Source organism: Brachyhypopomus gauderio, chromosome 13, assembly GCF_052324685.1.
Source record: "Brachyhypopomus gauderio isolate BG-103 chromosome 13, BGAUD_0.2, whole genome shotgun sequence".
Lineage (NCBI taxonomy): Eukaryota > Metazoa > Chordata > Actinopteri > Gymnotiformes > Hypopomidae > Brachyhypopomus > Brachyhypopomus gauderio.
The window spans coordinates 6044866-6060471 of record NC_135223.1 but is presented as its reverse complement, the minus strand read 5'-3'; the positions used below and the strand labels follow the sequence as shown (position 1 = coordinate 6060471).

The 15606-nt window shown below is 44.7% G+C and overlaps 1 protein-coding gene across 1 annotated transcript; it reads left to right on the top strand.

Moving 5' to 3' along the window:
• The first annotated feature begins 1931 nt into the window (after positions 1-1931).
• On the top strand, positions 1932-10946 carry LOC143473461 (uncharacterized). The gene has a single exon (XM_076970469.1). The coding sequence runs from the start codon at positions 3525-3527 to the stop codon at positions 4971-4973; it is 1449 nt and encodes a 482-aa protein (XP_076826584.1). The 5' UTR covers positions 1932-3524; the 3' UTR covers positions 4974-10946.
• Positions 10947-15606: the final 4660 nt, after the last annotated feature.

Below are 15606 nucleotides of genomic sequence, written 5' to 3'. Positions count from 1 at the left end.
GCCTTCCCTACGGGGTCTGCTCAGTCCTTGTGTTTGATTAAAACTCCTGTTATTCCACCTGCGTATGGATCCCTCACTACCTTCGGGTACGCCACCGTTACAGTGGGTGTGTATTGGCGCATTTCCACTAGGGCCTGCTTGGCGCGGCACGGTTCGATACGGATCGATTCGCAACGGAACGGTACGGTCGCGTTGTGTTTCCATTACAATGGTGGACCACCACAATGTGGGTGGAGTCGCTGTTTGCGCGCAGGTTGTAGTGTCGTGACATCATTTGTATGCGACCACAACACCGGTCGATGCCCCTTAACACATACCATTATTGTATATTATTTATCTTTATCTTCATTATGGTATGTGGTTGCTCTAATTATTGATAATAATTTGGTATTACTCAAACAGGCTGAACACACCCTGCATAAAAAGCATCAGTCATACAATCAAATGAAATCAAACTTTATTATGAAATATAGATATTTAAAGTACAAAATATGTAAATATAGTTATAGTTAAAAAAAGTGCAAAAAGCAAATTACCTAAAAATAATGTATAGCTTTATATGAAATAAATATTTATAGTACTACAAGCAACATTTTGTGTGCTTTTACTGGCGTCTGTCTCGCATGGTGTTCACAAGTTCGCCAAGCACCCCGAGGAAAGCCCGGTTGAAGGAAACATTTTCCGCCAACTCCGCTCTCCTCAGCTCGGCTTCTTGTTCTCGGGCCTCGCCACAATCACGGAGCAGCAGCTGGATGTGCTCCTCACGCTGCTCGGATGATGCGGGGGAGGCGGGAGGTTCCAAAGAGGCGCTCGCCTCGTCAGTGGAAGGGGAATCTTGAACGTAAAAAATAACAAATATTAAACACAAGCATTCCCGTGAAAGCAACAACAATATAGCGTAACTGCACAAAATGTGTAGCACGTCATCGCTGCTCATGCTTTGTTTATGGCTACAGCTAACTAACAACTAGCAAGGCTAAGAGCTAGCTATTGTACAGTAGTGACTGTGGTGGTAACATTAACTACAAACACAGCTCTAAATTCCTGCGTTTACAATAGTTGCGTTCATATTACGTTCATATTACATCTTTTACGAGCCTAGTAAAACTGAAATCACAATACACTCACCATTCTCCGTGGCCTCCAGCACCGACATTGTCGTGTCCAGCACGTTTTCTCTTCCGTTACTGGCTGGCCGGTGACCGTATATGGCATCCATTTGCTGGAACCATTTCCAGTCTTTGCGGTTTGCTCCGCGGTGTCCGTTATGGTCCTTCACCGCCCGGTAATCGCTTTTAAGCTTTTTTAGCTTGGACCGACCGGCACTGCAGAACGGACCGCTGGTAGCCATGAGTGGCCATTAGCACGGAAACCTCGCTAAAAACCTTTACATTTCTAGTGGCCCCGTCCAGTTCGCCCTGGATTTTTTGATCACTGATTATTAACAGAAAAGTTTATACCCCGGCGTTTGACCATGGAACAGACTTCGCTCCTTGGGTTTTAAAAATGGCTGAGGAGTCCATAGCGGAGGAGTCGCTCTCCTGTCGCAACCTGTGACGACACTCCCTGGCCAATCAGTGTCATGCTGTTCCTCCACGTCACAGAACTGTACCGCTTTGGAACGGTTAGAACCTAGAGCGAGTAGTCAACAATGTCCAAACTCACCAGAGCCTCTCTCCACCACTTTATCCACTAAAAATGGCGAGAGTCCACTCAGCTCACAGCTTGACGACAATTGAAAAGAAAAACGCCAATACTGGACGTTTTAGGTCTCTTTATCACAAGTAAATTTTTACTAGCTTTACTAATTTGGCTCTCGTTCAGCTCAAAACTCGCTCTCACACCATGTGCTTGAGAAAGGAAAAACGACAGGGGAAGAAGGGGGGAGGGGAGAGAGTGGGAGGGGCAAACGCACCCAATCCACAGACTGACCCAGCAATAAGCAAGAGTGCTTATTTTAACAGGGTTACACTTGCAAAACACTAGGTAATGATACTGACTCCTGTAGTTTAGTAGTAGTCTGACTCAATGGTGTCTTGAATTCTGGCCTATCTGTACTATTTCCTAGGATGTATTCTGTGATCAGAAGCAAAGCACTTCGTAAGTCGCTCTGGATAAGAGCGTCTGCTAAATGCCGTAAATGTAGTCAAATCTGAAGCTAACAAAGGCGTGCACCAATTTTTCTGCATCATCCTGTGATAATGCATTTCTTAACTTGGCAATGTTGTGGAGATGTAGAAAAACTATCCTAGTAGCATTATCTATGTATTTATCAAATGATTGGTCAGAGTTGAGTATGACGCCTAAATTTTTGGCTACTGTGCCAGGTGTAATAGGGTCTGCAAGATTAATAACTTTGAGGGAACCGAGTCTAGTGTGCAGGTAGTACAATTTAAGGAAGAAATTATTTTCTCTAATTCTGATTGTGGGAGTGGATGAAAAGCATCAAGCTTTTCTCCCAATGTAAAATTTAAATCAATATCGACCAAACCAGGTGACATACCAGTTGTACTGCTAATAAAATGTTTTATATTTTGTGTAATATTCTCTATTTTATTATAAAAGAAATCTATAAATACATTACTAGTGAGGTTTACTGGAATCTGAGGTTCTGCGCCTGCTTGATTTTTTGTAAGTTTAGAAATAGTATTAAAAATAAATCTAGGATTGTTTTTATTATTCTCTATCAGTGAGGCTAAGTATGCTGAGCGTGCTTTAGTGAGTGCCCGTTTGTAGTCAATAATGCTATCCTTCCAGGCACAGTAGAATACTTCCAATTTAGTAGATCGCCATTTCCGCTCTAATTTGCATGCAATTTGTTTTAAGTTTCAAGTTTGGTCAGCTTTTTGGATCTAGCCTTTTTATATTTTAGTGGAGCTACTATATCTAGAGCTGATCTGAAGGTATTCTCTGTGCAGTCAGTTAGACTATCTAACTCCTCTGGATTGGTTGGCGAGTGGGCTAAAGCAGTTAAGTCAGGGAGGTTTTCAATGAACTGTTGCTGTTGATGAATTAATCAAGCGCTTTATACACTGCCGAGGAGACGGGCAGGTATTTAGGCTGAGATGAAACTCGAATTGGACTAAATAGTGGTCAGAGATTGCTGCGGTTTGCAGGAGTATATTTATATTATCTACGTCGATACCCAGCGTTAAGATTAAATCTAAGCAAAGCAGCTCTGTAGCACCATGAGAAAGAAAGGAAGGAAAATAACAACTTTTATTATGAAGTTTGAGCCCTACAAAATAAATGTCTATAGACTGAACATCACAAATTGTCTGTTTTCATTTTAGTGAAGGAATGAAGCCTAGCTCTTCTCCTGATGGTTTTTAGTATGAATGTCTTTAGTATTGTGCAGAGCCCAAACACTTCTCATAATTGTTTAATCTTTTTTCCCTTTAGAAATCAATGATGTCCATTGACACATCTTCTCCTGCTGTGTCCTCTTTCCTAAATATGTCAAATTTAGCCACATAAACACATTTATCTATGAGGAGTATGTCAGACAGCTGAAATCAGGAAACATGGAAAAGGAGAAAAGCTACAACTGCTCAGAGTGTGGGAAGAGTTTTAGTCAGCAAAGTTCTCTCAAGCAACACCAGTGCATTCACAGAGGAGAGAAGCCGTATCACTGCTCAGAGTGTGGGAAGAGTTTCACTCATCAGAGTAATCTCAAACAACACCAGCGCATTCACACAGGAGAGAAGCCGTATCACTGCTCAGAGTGTGGGAAGAGTTTTAATAATCATGGTAATCTCCAACGACATCAGCGCATTCACACAGGAGAGAAGCCGTATCACTGCTCAGTGTGTGGGAAGAGTTTTACTAATCATGGTGATCTCCAGCGACATCAGCGCATTCACACAGGAGAGAAGCCGTATCACTGCTCAGTGTGTGGGAAGAGTTTTACTAATCATGGTAATCTCCAGCGACATCAGCGCATTCACACAGGAGAGAAGCTACATCATTGCTCAGAGTGTGGGAAGTTTTTTACTCATCAGAGTAGTCTCCAGCAACATCAGCACATTCACACAGGAGAGAAGCCGTATCACTGCTCAGTGTGTGGGAAGAGTTTTACTAATCATGGTAATCTCCAGCGACATCAGCGCATTCACACAGGAGAGAAGCTACATCATTGCTTAGAGTGTGGGAAGTTTTTTACTCATCAGAGTAGTCTCCAGCAACATCAGCACATTCATACAGGAGAGAAGCCGTATCACTGCTCAGTGTGTGGGAAGTGTTTTTCTCAACGGAGTAATCTCAACCAACACCAGCGCATTCACACAGGAGAGAAGCCATATCACTGCTCAGAGTGTGGGAAGAGTTTTAGTCAACAGAGAAGTCTTCAATTGCACCAGCGCATTCACACAGGACAGAAGCCGTATCACTGTTCAGAGTGTGGGAACAGTTTTAATCGTATGAGCAGTCTCCATGAACACCAGCACATTCATACAAGAGAGAAGCTGTATCACTGTTCAGTGTGTGGGAAGTGTTTTTCTCAACGGAGTAATCTCAACCAACACCAGCGCATTCACACAGGAGAGAAGCCGTATCACTGCTCAGAGTGTGGGAAGAGTTTTAGTCAACAGAGAAGTCTTCAATTGCACCAGCGCATTCACACAGGACAGAAGCCATATCACTGCTCAAAGTGTGGGAAGAGTTTTAATCGTATGAGCAGTCTCCATGAACACCAGCGCATTCACACAAGAGAGAAGCCATATCACTGTTCAGTGTGTGGGAAGAGTTTTTCTCAACGGAGTAATCTCAACCAACACCAGCGCATTCACGCAGGAGAGAAGCCATATCACTGCTCAGAGTGTGGGAAGAGTTTTACTCAGTACAGTCAGCTCCAGCGACACCAGCGAATTCACACTGGAAAGAAGCCATATCACTGCTCAGAATGTGAGAAGAGTTTTACTCAGTACAGTAATCTCCTGCGACATCAGCGCATTCACACAGGAGAGAAGCCATAACATTCAGAGTGTGGGAAGAGTTTTTTCTAATCTCTGTAATCTTAAGCAGCACCAGTGCATTCACACATGCAGAGGTGTCAAGTAACAAAGTACAAATACTTTGCTACCTTACTTAAGTAGAAATTTTGGGTATTGATACTTTTCTTTAGTAAAAAGTCAACATTTTACTCCTACACCTTTATATTTTTACCCAATTATCTGTACTTTATACCTTGTTAATCCTATTATATTTTGTTGTTCAATTTGGCAGGACACAGTTAAAAGAAAAACTATCCAGATAGATCGTGCCATCCAGATAAGATTGTGATCTGACTGTTGGGATGAGAAGTATAAACATGTACCATTCCAACACCCTGTTGCGTTTGTGCATGATCTATCACACATGTCCAGTTACACTCCAGCAATGACATAGCAGACATGTAGCTTAGTATGAAGATGTTCATGGCAGACACTCGAGAAATTGAACAAAATGTCCCAATTAAGCACTAGCGAGGAAGTTGGTAGCCAGGAAGACCCTGAACTGTATATCAAAAGTCACCGGGGTAGGTTTTTGAGTTGTTATTTGTCTTGTCATCTGTGTATTTGTCGTCATGTTAATAAATGTGTCATGTACCACTCCCTCACTGCCCCCACCTTGCCACTGGGACGATATGGTTTTAATAAATTTGCATTGTACTGAAATGTTTTCCTTTTCAATGGGCATATATGCAGCTGAAACAGGTAGCCTAGTGCCTAGTGCACCCCCCATTGACATTTTACAATAACATTATGGCTTTTATAAAAATGTTTTCTTTGGGAAGTGTAGTGCACTACAGACCTTGTGACTTATAATATACAGTGGAGGAAATAATTATTTGATCCCTTGATGATTTTGTAAGTTTACCCACTGACAAATATATGAACAGTATAATTTTAAGGTTATGTTTATTTTAATTGTGAGACAATATCTAAATGGAAATCCATAAAATTGCATTGTATAAAATATATACATTTATTTGCATTTTGCAGAGAGAAATAAGTATTTGATCCCTCTAGCAAGTAAGACTTAATACTTGGTGGCAAAACCCTTGTTGGCAAGCACAGCAGTCAGACGTTTTTTTGTAGTTGCTGATGAGGTTTGCACAGATGTCAGGAGGAATTTTGGTCCATTCCTCTTTGCAGATCATCTCTTAATCATTAAGATTTTGAGGCTGTCGCTTGGCATCTCAGACCTTCAGCTCCCTCCATAAGTTTCCTATAGGATTAAGGTCTGGAGACTGTCTAGACCACTATGTGACCTTAATGTGCTTCTATTTGAGCCACTCCTTTGTTGCCTTGGCTGTATGTTTTGGGTCATTGTCACGCCGGAAGACCCAGCCACAAGACATTTTTAATGTCCTGGCAGAGGGAAGGAGGTTGTCATTCAGGATTTTATGGTACATGGCTCCATCCATTCTCCCATTGATGTGGAAGTAGTCTTGTGCCTTTAGCAGAGAAACACCCCCAAGACATAATGTTTCTACCTCCGTGCTTGACAGTGGGGACTGTGTTCTTTGGGTTATAGTCAGCATTTCTCTTCCTCCAAACATGGCGGGTTGAATCAATACTCAAGAGCTCAATTTTTCTCTCATCTGACTACAGCACCTTCTCTACATCACTCAGAATCATCCAGGTGTTTATTGGCGAAATTCAGATGGGCCTGTACATGTGCCTTCTTGAGCATGGGCACCTTGCAGGTACTGCAGGATTGTATAACCCATTACGGCGTAATGTTATCTATGGTTTTCTTGGTGACTGTGGTCCCAGCTGCCATAAGATCATTAACAAGGTCCCCTGTGTAGTAGGGGTGCAGGAAAAAATTGATTCGAGCTCGAATCACGTTTCTAACATTGAACGATTCAGAATTGATTCTCATTTTTAAAAAATCTGAGGACAGTGTGTATTTTATTTAAAATAATTAACACTCTTGAGCCAGTGTGTCTTTGGACATAGATAATGCCGTTTGCTGTGATGTATAATTAAAGTCTAGCTCTTATAAATGCATAGAAACGTAAATCAATAACATAATATGTAGCGTCAGAAACTGATCAGTTCAGTTAAACGTGTTCAGTTCAGTAGATATATGCGGCTTATAGAAAATACGGTATATATATATTTTTTTTTTTCATCTGTGAAGTGGAAGTTCTGGCAGCTAATATAAGCCTACCCATTTTATTAATGTAACAGCACTTTTATTTGTGGAAGCACTTTCATATATTTTTTATTTTTGTGATTTGTTAAGGAGAAACGTGTAATTTTGTTTCTGGAAGTGGCATGTTCTCAGAAATAGGCAGCTAGCCTAAGCCTAATTCTTGTACGAATCAATTTGTTGTTTTTACAGAAAGAGCAGTATTTTTGTATAATAAAACGAGCCTCCGAGAGCCGTTTCCCCCGACGGTGGGAACCGCCACGAATAGCCCTAGAACACCTTCCCTGGGAAGACAGGGGACAATACATTAAACAATGGCACAAGCACAAACACGCACACAGGAACATTAAACACAAAGGGCACAAGAGGGAACAGGGGGTTCGGTAGACACACAGACTGGAACAGGCAGCCACGACAACGCTTGGGCTGCCTGCCAGAGCGCTAACGGTGGCGCCACCCCTCTTGGGAACGCAAACAGGGCGGGCGAAGCAGGCGGAGCAGGCGGCGGAGTCCCTCCAGTCCTAGGCGCTGCGCATCCAGCGCGCGTTGCGCTGTTTGGTGCGCCCGTGGACCTTGCGCCCAGTGGCCTCCTTCGAGGAGCATCGGCCGCCTTCTTGGGCACCACCGGAGTCGGGACTCGGCGCCGTGCGCTGACTGGTATCCGCAGTATCTCCAGAGGCGCGCCGAACCCCCACCTCGGGTCGCTGGCTGCGCCGAATCCCTCTCACGCTCCTGGGGTCACTGCTGCTTCACCCCTCAAGGTGTCCATCGCCTCTTCCTCCACCGAGACACTCCGGCTCAGGGACATCGGCTCCTCGGCAGTCGTGCAGCGTGAACAGTCCATGCTGCTCCCTGCTGATGGGGACCGAGGAGCTTCCTTCCCCGAGTAGGCGGTGCCCCCCAAACACCCAGAGCTGTCTCCCTCCTCGCTCTCGTCATCGCGCTTCGAGGGCGAGGAGCAAACGGACAGAGGGCGGCTGACGTCTTCTTCCTCCCCGTAATACTCGGTAGGAGCCAAGTAGATGGAAGGGGGAGGACTGCCATCGTCCTCCGCACCGTGATGTTCGCCGAGATCCGAGAGGACGGATGGAGGTGGACTGGCTTCTTCCCCTCCCTTACCGTAGTACTCAGTTGGAGCCGAGTAAACGGAAGGGGAAGGGCTGACTTCCTCCTCCTCCTCCTCTTCGCTGGAGTGCTCGGCAGGCGCCGGGTGGACGGATGGGATGGGGCTGCCCTCTTCTCCTTCGGAGTCCTCACTCCCGAACTCGACCTCAGGGGGAGAGAGGGCAAAGGTAGCCACCCCCACCATTATTGGCTTCCCATATTCCTCCTTGGGGAGAGCCAGGGTTGGAGCGTGGGGAATCTCGCTCCAGAACCTTGCGGCGGCCAGGCGGAAGCATTCCGCCTCTGTCTCGTCGCTAGCCGCCTGGGCTTTGCGCAGCAGGCTCGCACATACTGGGTCTTGCTGCATGCCCGGTTCATGCACCTCGGAGCGACGCGCAGGGGAAGAGCCGTGACGACGTTTGGCCTTCTTCTTCCTCTTCTTGCGTGTGGAGGTGTATCCTGGCATCTTGGGGCTCGTCTTTATGTCACGCTTGATGGAGGAGGCACGATGAGCAAGAACGGTGCAACACAAAACGTTTATTAACAAACTCTGACCTGAACGCTCCGGGCGGAGCGCGAACACAACAGACACTCACTCACGCTGACACGAAACTTTAGACAAAGACTAGCACAAGACATTGTGCGAACGCACATTAAATAGGTGATATACACAGACCCACGTGATCTCGAGACAAGGCACAGGTGAGACTACGAACACGCTCACGAACACGCTCACAAACAACCCACACCCACGGAAGTACAAAAATGGACATAACAGCACGCAGACAACGTAGCGGCACGCCTACAGGGAAGGGTCCGGGACTGTCACCGTAACAAATGTAGTGTTCTGGGTGTCGGCCTAAAACAAACATGTTGTCTTGGATTTACCTTTCTGTGTTTAACATTATTGCAATCTGTTGATAAAACCTTTACAATTATAATATCTTTATAAATGTACTCTGCTTTCATACCAGCAGAAAGAAGTAGCTTGTTTTGAATTGAGAATCGTTTTTGAATCGGAAAATAATCGTTTTTGAATTTAAAGCCCATCACCAACGTGGGACGACAAAACAGCGTGATGACGTCAACAACGACGCAGTGTGACTGCAGCACGCGTAGAGGTGCCGAAGCCCCACTACACATGCACATCTGCATCCCAGCATCATCTGTTCCTTGTGAAAGGATATTTTCCTTAATTATGTCCTCCTTATAATTTCCTTATAATTATGTCCTCCACTGTAACATAGTCAGAACGCACCACAGGCCCTGTGAGGCGGCCTGTGTTTTTGTCCTTAATGGCATTTTTCCCCTTTACATTACTTTTATACTTTTAAGTAGTTTTGAAACCAGTACTTTTATACTTTTACTTGAGTAAAAAGCATTAGTTAATGCTTCAACGTTCAGAAGTATTTTTAATTAAATTATCATTTTGACATTTAGCATCTAACATCTGCCTGTGTGTTATTATTGTAGTGACAGCCACCTCACTATCTTCAGATCAGTCACACATTGGTGATGACACACAAGCTGAGACCTCTAATGGATGTACACATCACAGAATACCTTCTGAATAGAGGAAGACAGGTGTGGGTGACATCATGGCCACATTTTTATAATGTCAAAAGAAACGGCACAATTAATTCATGCAGGGGGAGCAGGTGCAGGAGATGTTTGATGGCTGAAGGCTGCAGATCTGGAGTCAAAACGAAAGCAGTGCAGAGACGCTACAAGCCCTTCATTCCCTCCGTTATCATGGGGAATGTAAGGTCTGTCGCTAACAAGATGGATTAGCTGAGCGCACTGCTCCGGACCCAACGGCAATACTGGGAGTGTGCTGTGTTTTTCTGATTCGTGACTACACGCGTTCATCCCGGACATCCCGTTTCCATCCCTGGCTTTCAGACAATGAGGGTGGACAGAAACGTCGAGCTCAGCGGCAAGAAGAAGGGTGGCGGGGTTATACTGTTTGTGAATAACAGATGGTGTAATCCTGGACACATCACGCTGAAAAAGTGTCACTGCTGCCCTAATATTGAACTGCTAGCAGTCTGAATGTGTCCGTACTATCTTCCATGTGAACTGACGGTAGCCATTGTTGTTATTGTTTACATCGTGCCAGCAGCCAACACGGAAGTGGCGTGTGACGTTGTGGTGGAAAATCTAACATTTTCCTTGATGCTATGCTTTATTTAGTATATGTTCATCACAATAGTCACATAATGAATAGTGCTCTTTATGTATGTTAATCATGTAAGTAGGACATTGAAGCCATTCAGTGCCTGGTATGGCTCAGTAGGCCTTAGAATTGTATTGTCTTTCCCCTGTACGTCATCGGCCCATTCCCAGGACTTCATGTTCCTAGACTGACCTCGCTCTTATCCATACTGGAGGTGCCAGCTGGTCTCTTAGTCTCTCTTAGACTTGGAAGTGGCCACGTCGGCTCTCAGACCATCACGAGACCACCAAGCATGGATGGGGCGTGTGAGAGCGGCCAATATACATTTGTCCAATCGTGTGAATTATGCCAATTATGCCAAGTTTATCCAATCATATTCATTTAATCACCTCATGTTCACCTCGTGAATATCATGTGTGCTTATGGATTAAAGTATAAAAGTTCTGAGTGGGGAATTAGCTCTCTTTCGCAGATGCCTTGTGTGTTTGTAACAGAGATTGTCTGGATTAACCCATACATGTTTAATAAATTCATTTTATTTTATTACCTTACCAAACTGCTTCTGACTTTTATTGTGCTCACCATTTGAGGTTTACAGAATTTCAACCACAATGTCATCCATTTCGTTTATCGCGAGAGTCCAGACTCAGCACCCCAACGCACTAATAATAATTTCCGGGGACTTTAACAATGTCATACTTTCCACCACAGGACAGAATGCATAACGGATTATATCAACTTCTGCACAGACACTGTTGTTCCATTCAGGAAGGTACGCTGTTTTCCAAACAACAAGTCCTGGATTACTAAAGACCTGAAGGGGCTACTCAATAGGAAAAAACGCGCATTCCAAACGACAAGGAGCAAGTGAGGCTGGTGCAGAAGGAGCTGAGATGGAGACTGAGAGAGAGCGAGGAGGCCTACAGGACAAAGCTGGAGGGAAAGTTCCAGCAAAACAACATACGGGAGGTGTGGACTGGCATGAAGCAGATTACTGGCTTTAAAAGAAGACAACTGACAGTTGGGGGCAGCGTGGATGAAGCCAACAAGCTGAACATATTTTTCAATAGATTCAGCACCTGTGGCGGCTGGCCAATAGGGGGCGCTGGCTCCTTAATATTGTTCAGATCAGGCATGGGCAACTGGCGGCCCGCAGGCTGCACTGAGTGAGGACGAGGGCCGTGTGCGCAAATAGATCAATAATAATTTAATATTTAAAAGAAAAAAACCGATAGAGCAGGACTTTTTTGTTCTTGTCACATAGGGCTATGCCCCCCTCTCCCGTGTCGGTGTTGTTCCTTGCCCGGTTATCCCGCCCTGCGTGTCTGCTGTCCTGGTTTCCCTCTGTCTGCCACACACGTGTCGTCATTGTGTTCAGTTGTGTCTAGTTTAATCCTGTGTACTTGTATCTCTGTGTTTCGCCTGTTGTCGGTTATTTGTGGTTTGTTCGGTTTTGTGGATTATCTGTCATTGCTGTTCTGGTATTTTCAGTCTCCGTTGTGTTTCTCCGTTGTGAATGGCTCTCCTGTTACAATTCTTGCCTGTCCCGTTGACCACTTGGACGGCTCTCCCGTTTTGACCCGTGCCTGTACAAACAACTTCGCCTATGAAATTCCTCTTATTAAATCTCACTCTTCTCAGCGTTTGTGTCCGCCTCCTCGCACCGCAGCGCGAGCTGCGTTACAGCTCGTTGATATGAAGGAGTTCAAATTCCTTTTTGCACTTTTTTATTAAGCAAATGTTTTGTCTTTGTTTCTTATTAAGGACATAATGCATTTATATGCAGAAAGTAGATGTATGTTGGTGCAATAAACATACAGATCTGAATTCATTTAAAATGTGTTCTTATTGAGAATAATTTGTAGTGTCTTTCATATCCAATTATTTGAAGTGCGGCCCTCCAATAATAGTGCTGAAAAAATTTTGGCCCTCTTTATCATGGAAGTTGCCCATCCCTGGTTCAGATATTAAAATGAGTTAATTATAAACTGCGATAGTTAGGAAACTATTTAGTCACAAAATGTGTCTCATAGCCATGTTTGAATTTATTAAACACATAATTGTATTTAATTGCTTACATTGGGCACACTTCCTGTGTGCAGGGCGCCGGTCTAATGAGATTGCATGTAGATGCATAAACTTTTGGCAAGCAGGTGATCTGAGACTGCAGTTTAATTGGTTGTTTCAGAGCTGCGCCCTGGACACACCCACTCTTGTTGGACACACCCACTCTTGTTGGTAGTGTCAGTCAGCTGCGATTCGTTAACTCGGTTCACGTTGAATAACTGCAGGCTGGAGCAGCAGCTCTTATAAAATGAGTGAAAATTCAGTTTTATCTTTACAAAAAAAATCCTTTCACAAAGCGTTAAAAAAAAAGTATAAAGGAGCTTGGCCCAGATTATCCCAATTTACAAATTCAGCAGAAGGCAAGTGATTGAGCTTACACCTGAGCCTTTTCCAGCTCTTCCTGTGACAAACGGAGCTAGCTAGCTGGATGTGATGTAAACAATGCCTTTTACTGCTTCCCATGTTTGCTTTTTCAAAGTCCTGGCACAGAAATATTGTGGACAATGACCGGGGTACGAGACTTAAAACATCTTTCAGATAAATGCAAACTGCACGAAAACAGCTGCAGCCACCTAGACAATGCTATGAAGCTAGGTTATTTCGGGAAACTTAGCATTGCTCAGCAGCTAGATGAAGGCTACAGGATTACTGTTAGACGGCACAATGAAGAGGTGACAAAAAACTGTCACATTCTCTCTAGGATAATAGACTGTGTTAAATTTTGTGGAGCCTTTGAGCTGGCCTTGCGTGGCCATGATGAAAGTGTGAGCTCGGAAAATCCTGGGATTTTTCGTGGGTTGGTAGATTTTGTTGCTTCTCTTGATAGAGTGCTGAAAGAACACCTTGAGAATGCTACTGTGTTTAAGGGAACTTCGAAAACTGGGCAGAATGAGCTTCTGGACTGTATGCTGTCTGTTCTGAAGGAACATATAATCAAAGAAGCCCAGAGCAGTGATTTTCTTTCAATCCAGGGAGATGAGACCGTGGATATTGCCACACAGTGCTGGTACTATGCTATATTGATGCTAAAAACACTGTGCATGAGAGGTTTTTTGAGTTTATCCCTCTGCAGTCAGCTACTGCTGATTCCTTTGCTACATCCCTAAAATAAAATCTTGCAACCATTCTTCCTGAGGATCAAAAGGGTAAGCTCATCTGTCAGGCATATGATGGAGCCAGCGTGATGCGAGGTGCCACTGCAGGCGTTCAGAAGAAGATAAAAGATGTGTACACACATGCTCACTACATCCACTGCTATGCTCTTCATCTCAATCAACTCAATAGGCTGTGGACCTATTCCAGCTGTTTATGGAAAACAGAGAAGTTTAAAATCTAGAAGAAGTCTTTTCAGAGACTGTCACACTCCTGAAGATCCTGATTACCACATCCATGACCACAGCTGAAGCTGAACGGTGCTTCTCAACCCTAAAAAGGATTAAGACTTTTCTGAGAAACTAAATGACCCAGGACAGACTGAATGCATTGGCCATGTTGTCAATGGAGAAAAGACTAGTCACAGGGTCATCTTTAACAAAAATGTAATTGAGAAATTTGCAGGCCAGAAGGAAAGGAGGGCAAAATTCATGTTCAAATAAATAAAGGGCACTAAGACTGCTTTATTTGTTTTTAATTAGTTTGTCCCCCCCCCTCAGTTTTTTTCTGCACCAGCCGCCACTGTTCAGCACAACACCCCTCCCTCTAGAGCAGGGGTGGCCAACCCGCGGCTCGCGAGCTGCATGCGGCTCTTTGCCTGGTTTCATGCGGCTCCCCAGCCGGTCCGCGGGCTCACCTGCACAAACGGGGCGACACACTGCTACATTTTCGTGGTGTGCGGTTAGTTTACAAGCCTAGCGAGCCGCTAATACTTTTAAAACCGGCGTAGTGGAAAACACGCATTTGACTGTCTTCACAGCTAATAATTTACACTCCCCCCCCCCCCCCCCCCCCGCTCAACAGATTACACTCGCCCATGTACGATGTGTAAGAAAAGTGGCTCTTGGTCTATGACGGGTTGGCCACCCCTGCTCTAGAGTAAGGTCACTGGTCAGCACAACACCCCTCCCTCTAGAGTAAGGTCACTGGTCAAGTCAAGTGGCTTTTTATTGTCATTACATCTGAGTACAGGTACACTGTGTGATGAACCATGGTGCAACACAAATCGACAGTACAACAGACAACATAAAGTGCGGCAGGGTAACAAAACAATGTGCAAAATGTGCAGCATAGGGCAATCTCTATTAATTAAGCAATTTCCCCCTGGGATTAATAAAGGATTCTGATCTCACAGCAAGTCATTACAATAAATATAACAGGCCAGAGACAATTGAGACATGATGGTGTAAAGTGCTGGTACAGTGCAATGTGGTCTAAGTGGTGTCTGAGATGAGTGATATACTGTGTCATATGGAACATACATGAACACATGTATGGTTCTGAGGTAGTTATTAGGTCCTGTGGGAGAGCAGCAAATATTTCTGGTGGGGGGTTTCAGTGCAGTGTTTTTGTGCGTGTGTGCGGTCAGATCAGTGTTGGTGTGTGTCAGTTCCATGTCTGGGAGTTGAGGAGCCTGATTGCCTGGTGAACAAAGTTATTACAGAGTCTGGAGGTGGAGGCTCGGATGCTCCTGTATCTTTTTCCGGATGGCATCAGAGTGAAGAGTTCGTGTGATGGGTGGGTTGGGTCTTCCACAATGCTGGTGGCTTTGCGGATGCAGTGTGGTGTAGATGTCATTGATGGAGGGGAGAGAGACACCAATGATCTTCTCGGCTGTTCTCACTATCCGCTGTAGGGTCTTGCGCTCCGAGATGTTGCAGCTCCTGAACCAGACGGCAATGCAGGCGGTCAGGATGCTCTCTACAGTCCCTCTGTAGAACATGGTGAGGATGGGAGGCGAGAGGTGTGCTTTCCTCAGTCTCCGCAGGAAGCAGAGACGCTGCTGGGCTTTCTTTGTTATGGAGCTGGTGTTGAGGGACCAGGTGAGGTTCTCTGGGATGTGGACACTGAGGAACTTGGTGTTCTTCACAATCTCCACAGCAGAGCCGTTGATGTTCAGTGGGTGGTGGTCACCTGGTGTTCTTCTGAAGTCAACAACCATCTGTTTGGTTTTATCCACATTTAGG